The 20,720-nt window shown below is 41.7% G+C and overlaps 1 protein-coding gene, 1 long non-coding RNA gene and 3 gene segments (V, D, J or C); 3 read left to right on the top strand and 2 right to left on the bottom strand.

The window, feature by feature from the left end:
- Positions 1-1,334: 1,334 nt before the first annotated feature.
- On the top strand, positions 1,335-8,078 carry zbtb22a (zinc finger and BTB domain containing 22a). The gene is made up of 4 exons (XM_017485195.3): positions 1,335-2,172; positions 2,569-2,768; positions 3,799-4,405; positions 4,607-8,078. The coding sequence occupies exons 2-4, from the start codon at positions 2,574-2,576 to the stop codon at positions 5,527-5,529; spliced, it is 1,725 nt and encodes a 574-aa protein (XP_017340684.1). The 5' UTR covers positions 1,335-2,172; positions 2,569-2,573; the 3' UTR covers positions 5,530-8,078.
- Positions 8,079-9,069: 991 nt separating this feature from the next.
- On the top strand, positions 9,070-10,346 carry LOC128634931 (uncharacterized). The gene is made up of 2 exons (XR_008397864.1): positions 9,070-9,659; positions 9,743-10,346. It is a non-coding gene; the product is annotated as an uncharacterized LOC128634931 (long non-coding RNA).
- Positions 9,884-20,381, bottom strand: LOC108274893 (Ig kappa chain C region, B allele-like). The segment is given in 2 exon segments: positions 9,884-10,352; positions 20,204-20,381. Coding segments are annotated over 2 exon segments (438 nt in total).
- On the bottom strand, positions 15,378-16,984 carry LOC128634930 (Ig kappa chain C region, B allele-like). The segment is given in 2 exon segments: positions 15,378-15,845; positions 16,430-16,984. Coding segments are annotated over 2 exon segments (324 nt in total).
- Positions 16,673-18,270, top strand: LOC108274873 (immunoglobulin kappa variable 6-21-like). The segment is given in 2 exon segments: positions 16,673-16,758; positions 16,857-18,270. Coding segments are annotated over 2 exon segments (402 nt in total).
- Positions 20,382-20,720: the final 339 nt, after the last annotated feature.

Genomic DNA, 20,720 nt, shown 5'->3' on the forward strand with positions numbered 1-20,720 from the left:
TAATCTTACTTAGGATATTTAAGTTAATAAAAATAATTGTTTAAATTTTTTTTCATATAATATAATTTGAAGGCTTTGGTAGTGTGTCAGCTTCACCCATGATGTGAAAGGAACAGTTCACCCTGAAACACATTAAATATGTCGATATTGCAATATTTGTGGCATCCTTAGTGATTCTGATAAAATTTAATTGTTTGTTTGCGTATTAGGCTGTGTTCCAATTTGTACAACACCTCTGGCCACGCCCAAACAAGAGTTTCACAGCTGAATTCACAATAGTCCAATGTATCAGGGAAGTTAAAAGCAGAATAGTTAAAGGCACAATATTTATGCTAAAATAAAGGGCAAAAGAACAATCCACTAACTTACAGATGTCGACAAAGAAAAGCTAAAATATCCCACTGTGCCTCGTGTTTTCTGGTATTTTACTGTAACATGCTCATTGAACAATAGTTCAACATATGGTGTAAATAGTGTATCTTGACTAAGATCACACATCATTGTATCTTTCTCGGTCTTCTTCCTTTCTGTAGGTGGAGTGAGTGTGTGTGAGACACTGCTGATGATGGCTGGTGTTGCTGTAGCTCTGTTGGTCTTGGCTGCAGTAGCTGCAGGAAGACTGATCCACCTCCGCGCCTGGCAGGCGGGTCAGACTGCAGGAAGAGACTCGGTCTGGCTCGGCTTGGATTAGAAAAATATTCCTTTACGCTGCATTAACAGCAGCTCTTGTTCTAATCATGTCTGGAGACTCTTCAACTGTCTGTCATTAGTTATGGATCGCTAAACATTTCTGAACAGAGCATTTGTTCTGGTTTAACAGTTAGTGTCTGGCATAAGTATTTTAAAAAATGGGATTAAAAACTTTTAACAAATAAAAAGTATAAAAGTTGAAAGTGCAAAAGTATTCACCCCTTGATGCAGTGAAACTCCGAAAAACTGTGATGTGCTCCAGATCCACTGTGATCCTGATCAGGATATAGCGCTTACTGAAGATAAATGAATGAATGAACATCATATCATATCTGTTTACAGATCATACAATATAACGGGACAAACGTATGTGCACCGCTGATCATCACACCCATATGTGGTTCTTCACCAAATCATACTTCTTAGACATGCCAATGGGTTTTGCATAGTGTAGGTCTGTTTTCTAAACCAAGCAGTTTTGTGTTTAAGTGATATTTTATCCATAAAACTACATAAAACTACATTTAGGTGATGTTATTTAGTGTAATTTATTAACATACTAATATTTTAAATATTAAAAGTATTTGAAAACATTTGGGTGTATTATCCCATAACAAAGAATCACTGACAATAACAACTGCAAATTGCAAATATACGATAAATGCGAATATCTGCAAATAATTTGCCAATTTAAAAAGAAATTATCCGTTGTTTTATTTATTTATTTATTTATTGTAATACAAAACAGCATTGTGTACACTGATATAATTTTGCTGAACATGTATGCATATGCGTAGGTTGGCATGCTTGCCTCACACCACCAGGGTACGGGGTTCGAGTCCCACCGGGGCTGCTTGTGGGATTAAAGTGTTAAACACACGGTGTGTGTGGAGCTTGCATGTTCTCGCCGGGCTGCGTGGGTTTACTCCGGTTTCCTCCAAAGACATGCATGGTAGGCTGATTGGCTAGTGTCTAAAGTGTCCGTAGTGTATGAATGGGTGTGTGAGTGTGCCCTGTGATGGATTGGCACCCTGTACCCTGCCTTGTGCCTGATGCTTCCTGGGATAGTCTCCAGGTTTCCCGGTGACCCTGAAAAAGATTAAGCGGTAGAAGATGGATGCGTACTAAAAGTTATATATATTTTTTGCAATCATTTTGAAGAAATAAAATTACACTTTATACTCCAGGTCGGTAGATGGCGGTATTGCACGTTAAACGGAACCGCACGGCGTCAAAACACACAGAAGAAGGAAACCACGGAACAACAACAGCAATCGAAGAAGAAGAAAAAGAGGAAGAGGAAGAGGACGACGTACAAAAAATGGAGACGACAGACATCGCTTTAACTATACAGTAGCAAGAATAGCAATTATCTAGCTGGCAAATCTGCCTAGTATCTTAGCATTAACTAAATTAATTATCGAGGTGGATATTTAACACTTCAATCCCACAAGCAGGCGCTCTTATTCGTACATTTTGTGGGTGAGTTGTTTTTTTCTTCTCACTTCAGTGAGCTGAGTGTCAGATGGCTCTTTCCTCCCTACACAAGCGCACTAGGTAGGGGGTGAAATAACGACTCGCACTGTAGTGCACTTATCTATACAATAAGGAGCCAATTGGGATTCAGCCCAGGTTTGGTTCGCGATAGCTGGGCACTGAAGGTAGACAAGACTCTGATATCGTTTTGCTGTCTAGCTGCAGAGACAGAGATCATTTAAATATGCATTTCAGTTCATACATATTCAACGTTAATATGCAAATTAGGTAGCTGGATGTCACACAGGAAACCCTGCTGCAGATATTCTTCACGTCACTGTTTTCCTGAAGAGCTCATTAATGCACACTGTAAAATGTGTGTGTGTGTTTCCCCTCCTGCAGGAGTCATGGATAAGACACTGAGCAGTAGTGCGCCGGTCGTCCAGGTGTGTTTCCCCAACGTGCGAGCACAGGTGCTGGACAACCTGAACCGTCAGCGAGAGGAAGGACGACTGTGTGATCTGTCCATCCAGGTTCAGGGACAGGTGTTCAGGGCACATCGCTGCGTACTGGCGGCTTCCTCGCCCTACTTTCACGACCAGGTATGTAAAACAAATTTAAAAAACAACAACATCCTTCCAGGACCAGGATTAAGTTTAATCTCATCCTGCTCACTAGGCTTTAATCTGGACCGGGCGATACGACAAAAATATCAGATCACAATACTTGAGGACATTTTTACGATACACAATGTGTATCACGATGCATCGTTTAGATATCAAACAGTCATTTGGTATCTAATTTTTAAACCGAGTTTGACGATACTTTAATCCCTACAAAGATAAAGAAGATGAATTTTTTTTTAAAAAACTGTCAAATCAACAGCATCCATTCAGTACCATTTAATTTGTAATGATTAAAAAGGTTTGAAGAAAAATCACCATACCAACGATATCTCAGAAAAATGTATCACGTAATCATTTATCACAATATCGCTATTATATCGATATATCGCCCAGCCCTAGCGTTGTGTTTTGAAAATGATTCAAATGTTAACTGTGGAGCTTGGAAACTGACAGAAGGATTTGATCACTGTAACAATAAATGTCACTTCACTTTTACCACGTAGTTTAAAGAGATTTATATCCTCCACTACAAATGAGTTTTAGTTTAATATTTTTTTAAACTCCTTTTCTTTTGGGTGTGGCCGTTTGCATAAATGATCGACAGTGGTGTCTCCACGGCGATGTAAACAACTCGACGACTGTGCTTGGGATGAAAGCTCGAACGATCCTGTACATGTTTTCATTTTTACAAAACTACAACATGGTTTAATTCACATTCCATCCTCAGCTTGAATAAACACGTGACGTGGGAGTGAATACTTCTGCCGTCAAGTTTTTGTAAATCATCTTTACAAACGACGTTGATGTTTGTCCCCTTCGATGTCGTGGACCATTTGTGTAGACGCGTGACACAAAAGCCCAATTAATTCAGGTTTATTTCCTGGTTGTAAAGTCTGTGCGGGGGTGAAAATTTATACTTATGTTTCCAGAGAAACCAGACGCCTTTCAATCAGCTGAAGTGTGTGTGTGTGTGTGAATCCGGAACGTTCTCTGCGTGTTCCCTCAGGTGCTGCTGAAGAACGTGAGCACGGTGTCTCTGCCGTCCGTCATGGACCCTCTGGCCTTCGAGAGCGTCCTCAACTCGGCCTACACGGGCCAGCTGAGCATCGTGCGTGATGACATCGTCAACTACGTCACAGTGGCCAGCTTTCTGCAGATGTGGCACATTGTGGACAAGTGCACGGATATCCTCAAGAGGTCACGACCTTTGACCCAGGCCAGCCCAGGCGTAGAGCCTGGCAACTCCAGGCACCAAAGTCCCAGCAGCTCAGACTGCCTGACTGAATCCGAGGAGCAGAAGAAGCCCCTCGGAGGAGAATGCGCTGCTCTTCCGCCTCTGGCCACCTGGAGGAGGCCGCAGCAGGTGCCCCAGCAGGGTAAATGGGGAAAATCCAGGCTGTTTCTGCCTCCCCAGCACAGAGCCGATTCTCCCCCGGCTGGAGAAGTAGAGCGGGCATGTAGCCCAGAGGCTACGAATGAGAGACGCAACTGGATGCGCTCTCGCCTCCGGGAGAACAGGGAGGTAGACGAGGAGGAGAGGAGGCGAGGGGAGAGGTGGATGGAGGCAGATGAAGGTGTAGGGGAGGAGTCAGAGGAGGAGGAGCGACGGGCCGGTGAGTGGAGCGTCTGCATCACTGCTGTTTAACTTTAACTCCTGTCCACCAGGGGGAGCTCGCGCTCTCTCTCTCTCTCACTCTCTGTCTTTGTGCTTTTTTTCTCCCTCAAAGCGGATCAGACATTTTCTGCACCGCGAGAGTGTGTGTGTTCGTTGTTGTGTATGTGTTTTTACCGTCTCTTCTGCTCTTCTCCTTCAGGAGGCTGTGGCTCAGGGGCAACTCTTAAAAAGGAGGGGGAGAATGGGGGAGAGGGAGAGGGTGCAGAGAGGGACAAAGATCAGGAGGAAGGGTTTCTGCCAGCAGCTCAGGATGCACAGGAAGTGCTCGTCGCTGATCACTGTCCTCTTTCTGCTCGCGCTCAGTGGCAGCCGGCAGCTGATTGGTCGGCGGGTCCGTGCGCTCAGCCAGGCGGGAAGTTAATCGAGGATGCCGAGAAGGACGTAGAAGAAGTGGACTTCGGACGTTTCGCAGAGGGAGGATTCGAGGGAGAGACGTACGATGAGATTGAGGATGGCACAGGACAGGTTTCCCAGAGGCCTTTGCTTCCTGTGTCACCCGGCAATGCTGGGGGTGGAGTGGACTTTGTGTTAGGGCCTTCAGAGCTTCACTGGCCGTCAGGTGCTCTCTCATCCCTCTCCGTCCCTCCTTCCTCCTCTCCTGTGCCCTCCTCCTCGTCTCCGCCGTCCCTCACACCCTACGCAGGCAAAGTGCACTTCTGCCACTGCGGTAAAGCCTTCACGCTGAAGAGCATGCGAGACCGTCACGTCAAGATGCAGCACCTGAACTTGCGGCCCTTCATCTGTCCCGTCTGTGCCAAGAGTTTCAAGATGAAGCACCACCTGACCAAGCACGTGAAGACGCACGGCGCCCTGCGGCCTTATGAGTGCAACGTCTGTGGCAAGAAGATCATCTGGAGGGACAGTTTCCTCAAACACCAGGTGCGCTGCCAGCACCTCGCCAACAGACCGGCCTGCACCGACACCAACGAGGCAGAGTCGGGGCAGGACGAGGCAGAGATGGAGTATGAGGGTTACCCAGGTGAGGGACAGGTAAAGATGGAGCATGAGGGAGCGCCGTTGGAGCACGTTCTGAAGGAGGAAGATGGAGGCAGCTACACTTGATAAGCAGATCATATCAATCAAGTTTTATAATCCTGTAGATGTGAAGAAACATCTTCATGCCTTGATCCACCACAGCAAGACAACATCAGCTGCTCATCTTCAAATCTGCATCATTGTTTGGTTGATTTTTATCTTGACTGGAGAAGATACAGTTCCTTAAGGAACCCATAGATTCTGTGGTACTGCATGGTGATTACTCGCACTTGGTATCAGTATTATAATTAAACGCTGGTTCAGTGATGTAGCTCACAGATGTCAGTACCACAACCTTGAATTATAGATAAATGTTTCTTTATTTTGCATCTTTATCAATCACTTCCATTGAGGTCCAGTACCAGATAACCAAAACTTTATTTTATAACTGGAGACATAAACTTAATTTATTCTGCAGTTTAGGCTTTTCAATTCACACCGAGTGCAACATGCGTCATCAGGGTTCTTAAGCAAATCTGAAAAAGCTCGGGAATTTAGATTGAAGTATTGCCAGACCTGAAAAAGTGTGAACAATGTTCAGGAAAAAAGTATCCATTATTCTGAGATGTTTCCTGATTTGCTGCCGTTTTGTTTTTCACATTTCACATGAATTACTTTTTAAAATGTTGGCTACCTAGGTTTTTTTTTTTCTCGTGTTATTTTTTTTCTTTCCATCATGTGGAGTGTCATTTCTGTGCTTTCTCACCATGAGTGAGTTAACATAGCATGAAAATGATCAGGTATTAGGCCATCTGGTTAATGTACGTAAATGTGTTCCCACTGTAAACGATTAAATCAAATTGATTCGCCTGACAAAATAAGCTCGATATGGGCGTGTCCACAGCGAAGGCAGGAAAACGTTCTTTTTTCAGTTGCCCAGTAACAGTAAAGTAGAAAATCTACATAAATTACTGTTGTAAAATGTCAAAATGTAGAATAATTGCTCAAGTTTTGAGATTCATTAAAGCTCAATAATGAACTCCATGTTAGGGTTTTTAAGTAAGCCGTTTGAAAATATTACTGTGTCTACGTAAGCAGACCTGCCGTCCTTTTACCCATTTCAAATAGCGACTCCGCATTTTAACAGCAGTGTATGCTAGTACGAGTCATTGCTCAAAAAACACGCCGAAAGAACTGTCTTCTTTTTTTTTTGCCAATAAAAGAGCAGATGATCAACATATGAATCAGGAAGGTGTTTTGAACACTCCGATAGTGACAGTGTAAGCCCCGCCCCTTCCCCTCCCCCCCGGTCACACATTAGTAATGTTTCAGTCAGTGCTCATCTGCACATCACAGAAAGTTTTCATAATGTGATAAAATCTATCAATGTATTGCTGACTTAGTGAACATTAGGCAAGTGTATATTGTGTATATTTAACATCAGTTAATTATATTTATTAGGGCTGTCACCGACAACTTTTGCCACAGTAAGACGACCCCCACCCTTGGTGAGACCATGCGTTATTCCTTTTGGCACGTCTGTATAAGCTTTGTTAAATGCCTTTGGGATACCTAACACAACACACGCTCTTTACTACTTCTTATGACTGGATTTTAACAATTTTCACCTCTAGCCTGTAATAAGCAGATTTCAGGATTGTGAGTCCAGGAGTCACCGATCCCAACTGGGCAACTCTTGAACCCTTGAAACCTCGAGACATCTTTAAGAGTTTGCATCGTTGACAGTCTCGTTTTGTGAAAGCAGCTGCTTAGACACCAATGATTTTAGTAGCTCACAAATGTCATAATGTTAGCAGGAAAACACAGAATAGAGTTGTAGTGTTGCAAAGTGAGTAAAGATGGCCAGTTTGGGATGTGACTTAGATGAGGAAACCAAGAGGAACGACATACTGTACTGTATGCTGAGGAGTATCACTATATAACTGTTTAACTGATGGGTTCTTCACAGTGCAACTCTGAGAATTATTTTCACGGTACTTTTAAAGTGTTGACTTTTTATGTTTTGCAGCGCTGGACAGGATTTGAGATTTTTCATGAAGACCTACGACCTGAAGAAAATCGGAACCACGCATCGGTGTAAAAGAATTAAGTGTGTTAACTTTTAATATCTTCATATGAGGGTCAAGACCCTGTCTGTGTGTTAGAGTCTGTGTTTAGTTGATGTAAAATGTGTCTCCGAACCTCAGCACATGAACTATTACTTAATTATACACACGTTCTCATGTTGAAGGTCCAGCATCTGTATGATACAAAGTGTAAATAAAGACGTATGCGAAGACACCAGATCTGACCTGATGTCACAGGTTCAGTCAGCAGTTTTCTACTTTACCTTCCCAATCCAGATATAGTTCTGAAATTTCACCTTGTTCGTCATGTTACACTTTAGCACCGTTTTGAGATTTTACAGTCGTATCCAGTGCACTGCAACCTGTCGGTGTCTAAAGGTGCGAGGACAGGAGAAAACGAGGGCAAGAGTATTTGACAAAAAATGAGACTATGATAACATGACGTTATTTATTAATGACTTGTTGCCGGATCACCTGTCACTGAGCATAACGAGTTTCTCTGTACACATGAATGCTTGATTGCACACAGAATAAACATCAACATTTTTATCCAAGGGTTTTATTTGTATTAATACCACAGCACTGTTGAATTCTGTTTTCTAATTGGTCAGAAGGCAATGACTGATTTCCTTGAAGTTTATATTAATGTATTTGTTCTAATGTTTCTATAGTAACAGCTCGTTCACAGGGACTTGGAAGGCAGATGCTCCACATAAATGGATTTATTTATTTATTTTTAAATAAAAAAAGCTGTTTGTTTTCTGTAAAGAGACATTAACATTTATGGAAGGAGTCTCCAGTGTCAGCACTTTGTAACAGTCAAGGGTGAAACTGTAACCTTTCCAACAACTTTAGGACTGAAGTTTATAGTTTGTGGTTGGTACTCGGTAACATGATAAACTTTTTATTATTATTATTAACATGGAGGAATGGAAACTCTGGTGAGGGAAGGACGACGTATACCTGCACTAATGTAAGTGAGAACAGGAACTAACATTTTGCAAATGTTCCACAAGTTAAATATAAATGGAAATGACTAAAAAATGGTGTCATTTAATAAATAAGCAAAATTGTCAGCTTTCTATGGTATAAAAGGAATAAAACAATTCAAGGCATGCTGTTATAGGAAGTTAGCAGTTATTCACATGGACTGTTTTATTCCTTAAATAACTGATGCTTTTATGCTTTTAAAAGATCATTAATACAAGTATGAATTAAAATACTTTATTATTAGCAAAGACAAACCCAATCTGCCAATAAATAACACAAAAGGCATATTAAACCTAGTATTTTTTGCATCTTTACTCTTTAGTCCTACTCCAAGACAAATAAATAAAAAAAAGCCAAATTATGTTGTTTTATTGTGGTCAGCGATCACTGTAGTAACAGTTCGTGCCGCTAGAGGGAGGTACAAAGACTACTCTTCTGTGGAAAACTTTCTTCTTCTCACTTCATCCTATCACAGGCTGTTTAAATCTTAACCTTCTCACGCCACACTTGTTATTAAAGATTTATTGGCTAAAATGTTTTATTTTGCCCCCCCCCCCCCCCCCCCACAATGTTTGAGTGTTATTATGATTAATGTGTGGATTAATGCAGTATATTGCAAGCAATGTTATATTCGTTTAAGGTAGCTAATGGCGCAACGCTAGCTAGAAACTGGTCATAGCTAGCTCTGACCAGAGCGTCACCATGGTAACCACTGAGGGGACTGACTCGAGTTCGTTAGCTTACACGTTTTCTCAGTATGTCTCATAATTATTACTCATATAAACCGAATAAACTTATTAATATGTTAGGTTGGATGGCTACATATTCTGTATTTAAAGTAAAGTTAGCATATTGTGTTGAGCTAGCTAACTAGCTAGTTGTAGGCTAGTTGAAATGACATTGCTAGGTATGATATATATTTTATACAGTTCTATACAGCAAACGTGAATTGATGTTACAAATCTGTAGCAGTTTTATTTATTTTCTAGTGGGGTTTAAATGATTTGATGTTATGCTGCGATCGCTATTATTTACAGAACATGAATTGCACTCTACGTTAGTCCTAATAATAATTACTTAAACAAGGACATGTACAGTATTGCATTGATGCTGATACGGGCCGGATCATGGATCATGGAGGTAAGACAGAAACAAAACTAATCTAACCAAACCAAACTCTCGCCTACTTATACTATTTTTTTGAACGTGTTTTTTTCTCCCAGAATAGAGCAGCACTTTTACCAGATGTTCAACTTCCTTCAGTCAAACTCACTGAAGCACAACACACAGCACTGAATCTACAGCTAAACACACTCTCTCATCACACTGATCATCACTATTAACTCTAATAAAAGAACACAAGGTCCAAAACTCAGCTTTATTTCAGCAAAAACTACAGGAAGAGCAACAGGACAGTGAAGAGAGTAAAGACAGAAATGTCAGCGTTGTGTAGAATTGAAACTCTTGTAGATGGATCAGAAGCAGCTCAGTGTTGAATTCTATCTTGGAGCTGTTAGACTTCACACTGACTCTTTCTGAACGTGACCGGATGATAGCCGCAGTCATGGGAGACCGTACAGACAAACTGCTCCCCATTTTCCCAGAGGTCTTTGCTGAGGGTCAGGGTGCTGCTGCGGCTGTAACGGCCGTTCTTCTGTTCTTCTGCGCTGGTCAGAACCCTGTCCTTCACCTCTGAGCCGTCCACTGTCCAGCTCACCAGCGCCCCCTGTGGAGAGTAGCCAGACAGCAGGCAGAGCAGCGAGGCCGATCCCTCAGACAGCTGCAGAGGAGACGGAGGGAGCAGAGACACGGAGGGCTTCACCGTGGGACCGGCTGGAGAAGATATACCCCCGAAACCCCCCCCCCCCCCCCCCCCCCCCCCCCACACACACACACATATCATATAAATGTTGTTCAAACACAAATGGAGAACTGGTTTTCTAGTCAATTAACTGGTCAATTCAAATTATTAGAGAACATTTCTGTAACTTTGTGGAAATTTGACTTCATGCTCTGAGTTTCACGCAATGCGTTATAACTTAACATGTCGGTTTTAGTACAAATCATCATTTTATCATCATAGACAACAAATCATACACCTTCAAATTATGCAGTGGAGAAACATCAATATATTTGATTTTATATTCATGAAGATAAAATATAGAATATGAATAAAGACACATGGTGTTAAACCATCTGCTGTATCACGGTGATATTATTTAACATGATCCACCTTCTTTCTGATTTAGTGTTCATCAAACAACTGAAACATCTAAAAACTTTCCTCAAAATTGAACACTGGAATTGTTTCACCGACCAATAATAAAGCACTACAAGCACATACCTCACTGTAGTTTATCTGGGAAAAATACATTTTTACAATAATTGTAATTACTTTATACGTCAATTTTTCAGCAAGTATAAACCCAGAAATAATTACTGTTTAACACAAACATGCAGTTTTGTCTAGATGCGGATCTGAAAAACACTGAATTGCATTAAAGATACCTTATGTAAACTCTTCAATGCTTTACATAGAGACCTTGCATATTAATTGAATGTCAGATGTAAGTGTATAATTATTTCATTCTGTATTTAACATTATAGCATTAATAATTATACATTTATTGAATTAATAAGTACATTTATATTTGATCCATTCTGGTAATAAAATGTATTCCATATCAGATCATATCAGCCCACAATAAAAATAAATTATGCATAATTTATAAACATAAATAATTTGTTTGGTTTAAGTATTTTTTTTTATGTAATTAGTAATGAACTTAATGGATTTTGTATTAAAAATAAACAGAAAACACACTTACTTTTAATAACAAGTTTTGTGCCTCCACCAAAAGTGTACCACAGTGATACATTCTAATGAAACCATCGTACAAAAACCTCCATCACACTGCGGTGCACACACACACACACACACACACACACACACACACACACACACACACACACACACACACAAGGTTCCACTTTGCATTGGCAGTCCATGCTTCAGTGCACTGCAAGTGTTTATAGCCCTGTGACTTTGTGCTGCTGCTCAGCAACTTCACCCGCAGCAACCATGACTTTGATCTGCGTCTTCATCTGCACACTGGCCCTCTGGACTCAAGGTGAGAGTTTAACATCAACTCACAGCCTCACACACTTCATCTCATACTAATTCTACACCACTTTACAGCAAATAAACACAATCTATGTTTCTCTTCAGGATCCAGAGGTCAGGGGACTGTGACTCAGACTCCCTCAGTGCAAACTGTTTCCAGGAAACACAGTCACCATCAACTGTAGAACCAGTCTGAAAGTGGATAGTGGTAGCAGTCTATTCTGGTACCTGCAGAAACCTGGAGAAGCTCCTAAACTCCTGATATATGAGGCCACAAAATTACACTCAGATATTCCAACTCGTTTTAACGGCAGTGGAACTGACACTGACTTCACTCTGACCATCAGTGAAGTCCAAACTGAAGATGCAGGTGATTACTACTGTACGGGGGAGCACTGGATCAGTGGTAGCTGGGAGTAACACAGCGTTAGAGCGCCGTACAAAAACCTCGATCAGTGAGAGTGCACAGAGAAGCACTGCTGCAGCTGGGAGCGACTGCAGGTGCTGAGGGGGAGGAAGTTTTACACACACTGTGGACGAGAGAAAACACACCACACAAACTCACTAATGCACTCACACACACACTAATCTAAACCATATAAAGTCCTATATGTACACAATCTTGACTGTTTCCATATCAGAGGAGTTAGAAACAGCTTGTCTATAACCCACTCCTGAAACATGATCTGCTAACAGTCCATTTCTAACAGCCATTCTGGGATTTTTATGTTAATCTGGGTATCATCTATCATGTGGAATGCTAACCAAAACAATGATGTTTTATATCTTCTCACATCTCAAGTTTAATAATTGTATTGTAACAACCCGCTATCTTGGGATGAGAAGTTTTTGTGTGCTGTGACATATTTTGTGTGCAGGTCCGAACTCCCTCCCAGAGTTTCCAGCCTGCCCTAGCCTGCCTTGCTCCCCCCTCCCAGGATGACATCACTAAATGGCGGCCATATTTAAAGAGGAAGAGGAGTGAGAATGGTGTGGGATGTTGGAGGTGGTTACGTGGTGGTTACGTGGTGGTTACGTGGTGGTTACGTGGTGGTTACGTGGTGGTTACGTGGTGGTTACGTGGTGGTTACGTGGTGGTTACGTGGTGGTTAGAGATTGTGTTTGCTATTTTCTAACTGCTGTTCTGATTTTTGACTTTTGCCTGGTTTTTGGACTTTGAGTTTTTGAGTTTGGTTGTCCCTGTATCTGTTATTGTGCATTCTCTTCACTTTTGTATATATGTTCACTTGGTCCACTGGCAGTAGGGGTGTGGCTCACATTTCTTTTGGGAGAGGGTTCCTTTTGTCTCTGTTTCTTAACTTAGGTAGTTAGGGAAGTATCCTTGTATTTTCTTTCTTTTCCTTTTAGGTAAGCTAGCTACCTAAACAATAGAATTCTTTTGTTTATTATTTTGGCCTTGGCCCACCCTGAGAGTTACACTTGGTTTGGTTAATTTGTACAGTTATATGTATATAATTGTCTGTTACAATATACCACAACCTTTTTCACACAACCTTGTTTGTGTTGTTATTCCAGGATTCCCTCATATATAAAAGTCAATCCAATTGAATCCCAAGCTGGTTTGGCTGTGCGGTCTAACATAGACTGGGCTGTAACAGTATCAAAAGCACAACTCACGTCTAAGCTATACCCAGTAACTCATGGCCCGGCCCAGTCACTGCCCTTCCAATTCATCCACGTTAATCTCCTGTTGTTGGATGATGTTCCTTCAGCCACCGTTAACTATAATGATGCAATGAGAAACTCAGAAAGACATTTCAGTCTAATTCACAGCTAAAATGATCTCTCTTAGTGACTAGTCCTGATCTTAAACATTACCAACACTGTACTGGACTGTAAATCCTAAAATCCCTGACTCACACAGTGAGAGTGCTGTTCTGTTCTGAAGCAGAATATGTTCACCCAGGAAGGTGAAATATGGATTATTATTTTAATACTGGTTATTAATTTCAATACCATGTTGACCTCCAACTGGAGCTCTGTGGGTGAGACCACCTCGAGGGTCTCTGGCTGGAGCTCTGGAGATGAGGTCGCTACGTTAACCTCTGTCTGAAGCTCAGCAGAGGAGACCACACAGTGGGTCTTAGGCAGGAGCTTTGGGGAGGAGGTCACCCAGTTTGCCTGCTCACAATTGGTGGTGAACGGAAGAAAATATTCAGGGTAGCCAAAAAACCCATCATACGGATCTAGGAGATCTACGAAAGTCCACTGAGGAAACTGGATCAAATCCAAAACTGGGACAGTTTGCTTGGTTTCCTTAGCATGATGTCTCCTCCGTCTTCCTGCTGCATCCATGGTAAGGCGAAATATTCTGTCACGTATTCCACGTAATGAAGACTAGGACGGATGCAAGTGCAGATAAGAGCTTTTAATAAAGAGAGACAAGTAGACAAATCCAAATCATAAGACAGCTGAGAACAATGATGACACACATACGGGAAACAACCAATGACAATACAGGTGCAGAGACAGGGCATAAACCATAACAAAAGCAAGTGTCGAAAGTAAACAAAGTCAATGTCACTGAAGACCCAAAAGCATGCATTTGCTAAGGGCTTGCGCTAGCTCACGCTTTGGGTTTCCGAGCACGCTGCATGCAACAGCACTAGCTCGAGGGGAAATCGTGACACTGGAACTAGGACTGGGAAATGAACAGGAAGTAAGGAAAAAGGTATTCAGAATAAACCCGATAAAAGGACAAGGAATGATTAGGATTTAGTGATGAGACACAATTAGGATCTAGACATGAAGAATGAACAGGGTGTGGAACTCACTGAAGGGAAATTGTAATGCTACAGCAAACAAAGTCATTCTCTATAATTTGGGTTAAATAGTTTGGATGAAACCACATATGGGTGTGATGGTCAGGTGTCCATATACTTTGGGCCATATAGTGTATATAAGGTATTTCTACTTAAATTTACTCAGAATATTAGCTATTATAGGTTGGATAAAAGAAAAAAAATACTTATTGTCATCTGCTAATTATTAAAGATTTAACATTCACCACTAGGGTGCAGTGTGACAACCTAAAAATATTCAATGCTGAACTCAGGGAGAAATACCATGTGACTGCAGCCGGCTCCAGGACTTGTTTGGATTATTTAAATATAATTTCACAAAGCTAAGAATCACCACATAGCCTGTAGCCTGTAATCCAGATTGAAAATATCATTCGGATATAATTGACTTAAACCGATTTGTAACTGTGTTTTTACAAGGGATTTGAGATTGTCAGGTAAAATTTTATGACTGCCTGTGTCAGTTATTTTTTAAGTCAGAATAAGGTACAGGATATGGGTTATGACTATTGCACACTATGAAACTGTGACTATGTCACACAGAGAGTGAAGGGGCTTGAACTTACATCTTGGAGGACTGAAACAATCAATAAATAAGTAAAGGTAATAAAGTACTTTAAACACTTAGCTGCACAACAACAAACAGTATTAGTGTCTAAGTGCAAAGAGAGAGAAAGAGAGAGAGAGAGAGAGAGAGAGAGAGAGAGAGAGAGAGAGAGAGAGAGAGAAGTGATTTGCATTAACAGGAATGAATAGTTTAATTTCTCCCAGAATAGAGCGGAAACTTCACCAGATGTTCAACTTCCTTCAGTCAAACTCACTGAAGCACAACACACAGCACTGAATCTACAGCTAAACACACTCTCTCATCACACTGATAATGACTATTAACTCTAATAAAAGAACACAAGGTCCAAAACTCAGCTTTATTTCAGCAAAAACTACAGGAAGAGCAACAGGACAGTGAAGAGAGTAAAGACAGAAATGTCAGCATTGTGTAGAATTGAAACTCTATTGTAGATGGATCAGAAGCAGCTCAGTGTTAGACTCTATCTTGGAGCTGTTAGACTTCACACTGACTCTTTCTGAACGTGACCGGATGGTTAACGTTGTCATGGGAGACCCTACAGACAAACTCCTCCTCCTTTTCCCAGAGTGCTTTGCTGAGGGTCAGGGTGCTGCTGCGGCTGTAACGGCCGTTCTTCTGTTCTTCTGCGCTGGTCAGAACCCCGTCCTTCACCTCTGAGCCATCCACTGTCCAGCTCACCACCGCCCCCTGTGGAGAGTAGCCAGACAGCAGGCAGAGCAGCGAGGCCGATCCCTCAGACAGCTGCAGAGGGGACGGAGGGAGCAGAGACACGGAGGGAGCTGTGCGACCCGCTGGAGACAACAAACACACACACATTTAGAAATATTGTGTAAATTCTGTGAACTCAAACAGAAGCAAAACTGGAATCTCTGCAGCAGCACGAACACGTTCCAGTAGAAGGAGAACATTTCCTAGTTAGTCTTTACATCATGGATCTAGAACTTTATTCAACTTTATTCTGGTGTTCAGCTTTAGCTCTAGGCAATGTCATTGTATTAAAATAAAATACTAAATAAATTAATGATGTACACCTCCACTGTAATTAATCTGGGGGAAAAAACACTTTAACCTATCAGCACAACAAATATTAATGTTATTAGAGTTATAATCGAGAAATATTCCGTTTTTAACACAGCAGCTTTCGTCTGGATTTTATATCAGCAACAAGAACAACTTTACAATGTATGAAACACTGACCTGGGTTAGTTTCTGTATGTTTACTGAATGTTCATACACATTTATTATGGATCCTTTATGATGATGAAACAATTTAAAATCCTCAACTGACAAACTTTTCACTTCATTTAATCATACAGTTTATCTGAAGTTTGTTCGTGTATAAAGTAACTGATGAAGAGAATAAACTTTTACTTACTTTTCATAACGAGTTTGGAGCCTCCACCAAAAGTCGTCCACAGTGATATATTCTAATGAAACCATCGTACAAAAACCTCCGTCACACTGCAGTACACACACACACACACACACACACACACACACACACACACACACACACACACACACACACACACACACTCTCACACACACTTTGCATCAGCAGTCCATGCTTCAGTGCTCTGCGAGTGTTTATAGCCCTGTGACTTTAACACTTCATGACTGAGAGCTGCAGCTCCATAACTTCACCCGCAGCAACCATGACTTTGATCAGCGTCTTCATCTGCACACTGGCCCTCTGGACTCAAGGTGAGAGTTGAACATCAACTCACAGCCTCACACACTTCATCTCATACTAATTCTACACCACTTTACAACAAATAAACACAATCTATGTTTCTCTTCAGGATCCAGAGGTCAGGTGACTGTGACTCAGACTCCTTCAGTGGAAACTGTTGTTCCAGGAAACACAGTCACCATCAACTGTAGATTCAGCACTGCTGTTTGGCATGACTGTGGGCCAACTGGTGTATCATATGACTGTCTAGCCTGGTACCTTCAGAAACCTGGAGAAGCTCCTAAACTCCTAGTGCACTATGTGAGTCACCTGTTCTCAGGCACTCCAGCTCGTTTCAGCGGCGGTGGATCTAAGACTGACTTCACTCTGACCATCAGTGGAGTCCAGGCTGAAGATGCAGGAGATTACTACTGTCAGAGTTCACATAAGATCAGTGGTAGCTATGTGTTCACACAGTGTTAGAGCGCCGTACAAAAACCTCGGTCAGTGAGAGTGCACAGAGAAGCTCTGCTGCAGCTGGGAGCGACTGCAGGTGCTGAGGGGGAGGAAGTGATACAGCACAATGACACACACTGTGGATGAGAGAAAACACACACACACTAACTCACTAATGCACACACACATCTGTGAGAGGAGTCCACCTTCCTCAGCTGTGGATCAGTTTTAACTGATCATATTAGTGATAGCGGATATGAGACAATTTCATGTTAAACTCAATGAAGTCCAGCTTGAAGATGCAGGAGATCAGTACAGTGAGCACACACACACACACACACACACACACACTAATCTAAACTACATAAAGTCCTATATGTACACAATCTTGATTGTTTCCATATCAGAGGAGTTAGAAACAGCTTGTCTATAACCCACTCCTGAAACATGATCTGCTAACAGTCCATTTCTAACAGCCATTCTGGGATTTTTATGTTAATCTGGGTATCATCTATCATGTGGAATGCTAACCAAAACAATGATGTTTTATATCTTCTCACATCTCAAGTTTAATAATTGTATCAGAAGCACATGTAACATCTAAGCTATACCCAGTAACTCATGGCCCGGCCCAGTCACTGCCCTTCCAATTCATCCACGTTAATCTCCTGTTGCTGGATGATGTTCCTTCAGCCACCGTTAACTATAATGATGCAATGAGGAACTCAGAAAGACATTTCAGTCTAATTCACAGCTAAAATGATCTCTCTTAGTGACTAGCACTGATCTTAAACATTACCAACACTGTACTGGACTGTAAATCCTAAAATCCCTGACTCACGCAGTGAGAGTGCTGTTCTGTTCTGAAACAGAATATATTCACCCAGGAAGGTGAAATATGGATTATTATTTTAATACTGGTTATTAATTTCAATATGTATATTTATTTAGTCCTGTGAATTCCAGAGCTATGTATCACTGATAAAAGGTGTGCATGTTAATTCAAAGTGAAAGCCATGAATAATGCTACGTTGCTATAGTGATCATTGTGCAGCAGGTAAACCGCATTGGAGACAAACATGACTATTACATTTGTCACGCACACAGACAGTTTGTCTACTTTGTTGTCAGGTTGTCTTCATAAAATCTGTTATTTTGATCTAAATATCATTTTTTAAATCTTCCCTTAAGTAAGATGTCATATATGTTATGTTAAAAGTGCATTTTATCGTGCCGGAGTGCTCAAGGTTAATATTAAAGAAGACGTCTGTCATAAAACTAGAATTTATTATATCATTTGGTATGGTATGTAGTATTCTGTTGCATGGGACTGCATCACTTACTGTCCATGGTTTAAAAGAATTCATGATTTTATTATGTTTTTCACCCAGACGCTACAATACCCAGAATGCAACATAACATTCAAGCATTGGGAGTCCCTACTGTGATCGACCAATCAGGACCTCCAACTGAGACACGTGACTCTGACATCTCATATGACGTCATTCCAGGAAGTACGACACTGTAAATGTAGCAGGTCTTTGATGATGTTTAAATGCAAACCAGATTTTCTTTTCTAAAATCTCACATTGTGCATATTGCAGCTCAGTGTCAGGGTCTTGGTAATGTTCTTATAGCCTAGGCCATCTTTATGTAGAGCAACAATTCTTTTTTTCAGATCCTCAGAGAGTTCTTTGCCATGAGGTGCCATGTTGAACTTCCAGTGACCAGTATGAGGGAGTGTGAGAGCGATGACACCAAATTTAACACACCCGCTCCCCATTCACACCTGAGACCTTGTAACACTAACAAGTCACATGACACCGGGGAGGGACAATGGCTAATTGGGCCTGTCACGAGTTCCCCTTGTGGAGCATGTGAGCACGCGTGCACGAGCAGGTGCGCGAGAACCTGCTTTTCCGTTGTGGAAAATCATGACATTTCGACACGTGCATTTGTTATGGTTCTGTCATGTCTCCTCCCCGTTCTGTCATTGGTTGTTGTTTCATGTGTGTCTGAATCGCCCTCAGCCGTCAGCCATTACGACGCTGATTATGTTTGTATATATACCGCGCGCCTCCCAGCACAGGGCGCGGAATATTGAATTATAGTATCTTAGTTTAGAGTCCTTACGGTAGATAACCATAGTCATAGTCATAGTCACAGTTCATGTCATGTTTCATGGTTCATGTTTAGGTTCGTTAGTTTAGTTCACGCTGGTTTCTCCGCTACCAGTCCCACGCTACAGTTCATGTTTCTTGTTTTGTTTCTCGACCCTGAATTTCCGTGACCGCGATTTTGATTCCTGCCTCGCCCCTTTATGCCTGTTTGCCGATCGCCTGAACTTTGCATGTTACTGGATTACGTTTGTGGATCACGTTTTGGATTTGTCTGCCTGTCTCTCTCTTAAATAAAACTGTTCATACTGCAATTGCATCCTGCCTCATCTCCGTTACGTCAAGATACGTGACAGGACCCAATTTGGATATTTTCACTTAGGGGTGTACTCACTTTTTTTGCCAGCGGTTTAGACACTAATGGCTGTGTGTTGAGTTATTTTGAGGGGACAGCAAATTCACACTGTTACACAAGCTGTACACTCACTACTTTACATTGTAGCAAAGTGTCATTTCTTCAGTGTTGTCACATGAAAAGTTATAATCAAATATTTACAAAAATGTGAGGGGTGTACTCACTTTTGTGACATACTGTACATATAATTCTCCACCGACTAAATGGTGTGATCACTGAACACGACCTCCGGCGCCAACTCGCCACAATGCACATGCCACCAGCGCCGCTCTAACACTATAAATAAACAAATTAGCCTTGAGATGTTCACCTCATTACACCGTGAGCAATGCCTGAACAGAAATGGGAACCAGAAATGCCAGGGGAGCGAAGAACTCGGATTCACCAAGACACCCATGCCCCTACCAAATAAGGGTCCTTAAATAATCGGGTAGCTCTCACCTTATTGGTCTGCCGAAGCCATACCCCGAGCAGAGCCAAATCACTTACCCTGCCACAGTAGCATAGGCTGTTTCATTCCCGGCCCACATGACTCCACATATCGAAGTGTCCTTGGGCAAGACACTGAAACCCAAGTTGCTCCCGATGGCAAGTCAGTGCCTTGCATGGCAGCTCTGCTACCATTGGTGTGTGAATGTGTGTGTGAATGGGTGAATGAGACACAGTGTAAGGCGCTTTGGATAAAAGCGCTATATAAGTACAGACCATTTACCATTTAGAGAGAGAGAGAGAGAGAGAGAGAGAGAGAGGTGATTTGCATTAACAGGACTGAATAGTTTCATTTCTCCCAGAATAGAGCAGAATCTTCACCAGATGTTCAACTTCCTTCAGTCAAACTCACTGAAGCACAACACACAGCACTGAATCTACAGCTAATCCCACACTCTCATCACACTGATCATCACTATTAACTCTAATAAAAGAACACACAACGTCCAAAACTCAACTTTATTTCAGCAAAAACTACAGGAAGAGCAACAGGACAGTGAAGAGAGTAAAGACAGAA

Source organism: Ictalurus punctatus, chromosome 14 (genome assembly GCF_001660625.3).
Source record: "Ictalurus punctatus breed USDA103 chromosome 14, Coco_2.0, whole genome shotgun sequence".
NCBI classification, from domain to species: Eukaryota; Metazoa; Chordata; class Actinopteri; order Siluriformes; family Ictaluridae; genus Ictalurus; species Ictalurus punctatus.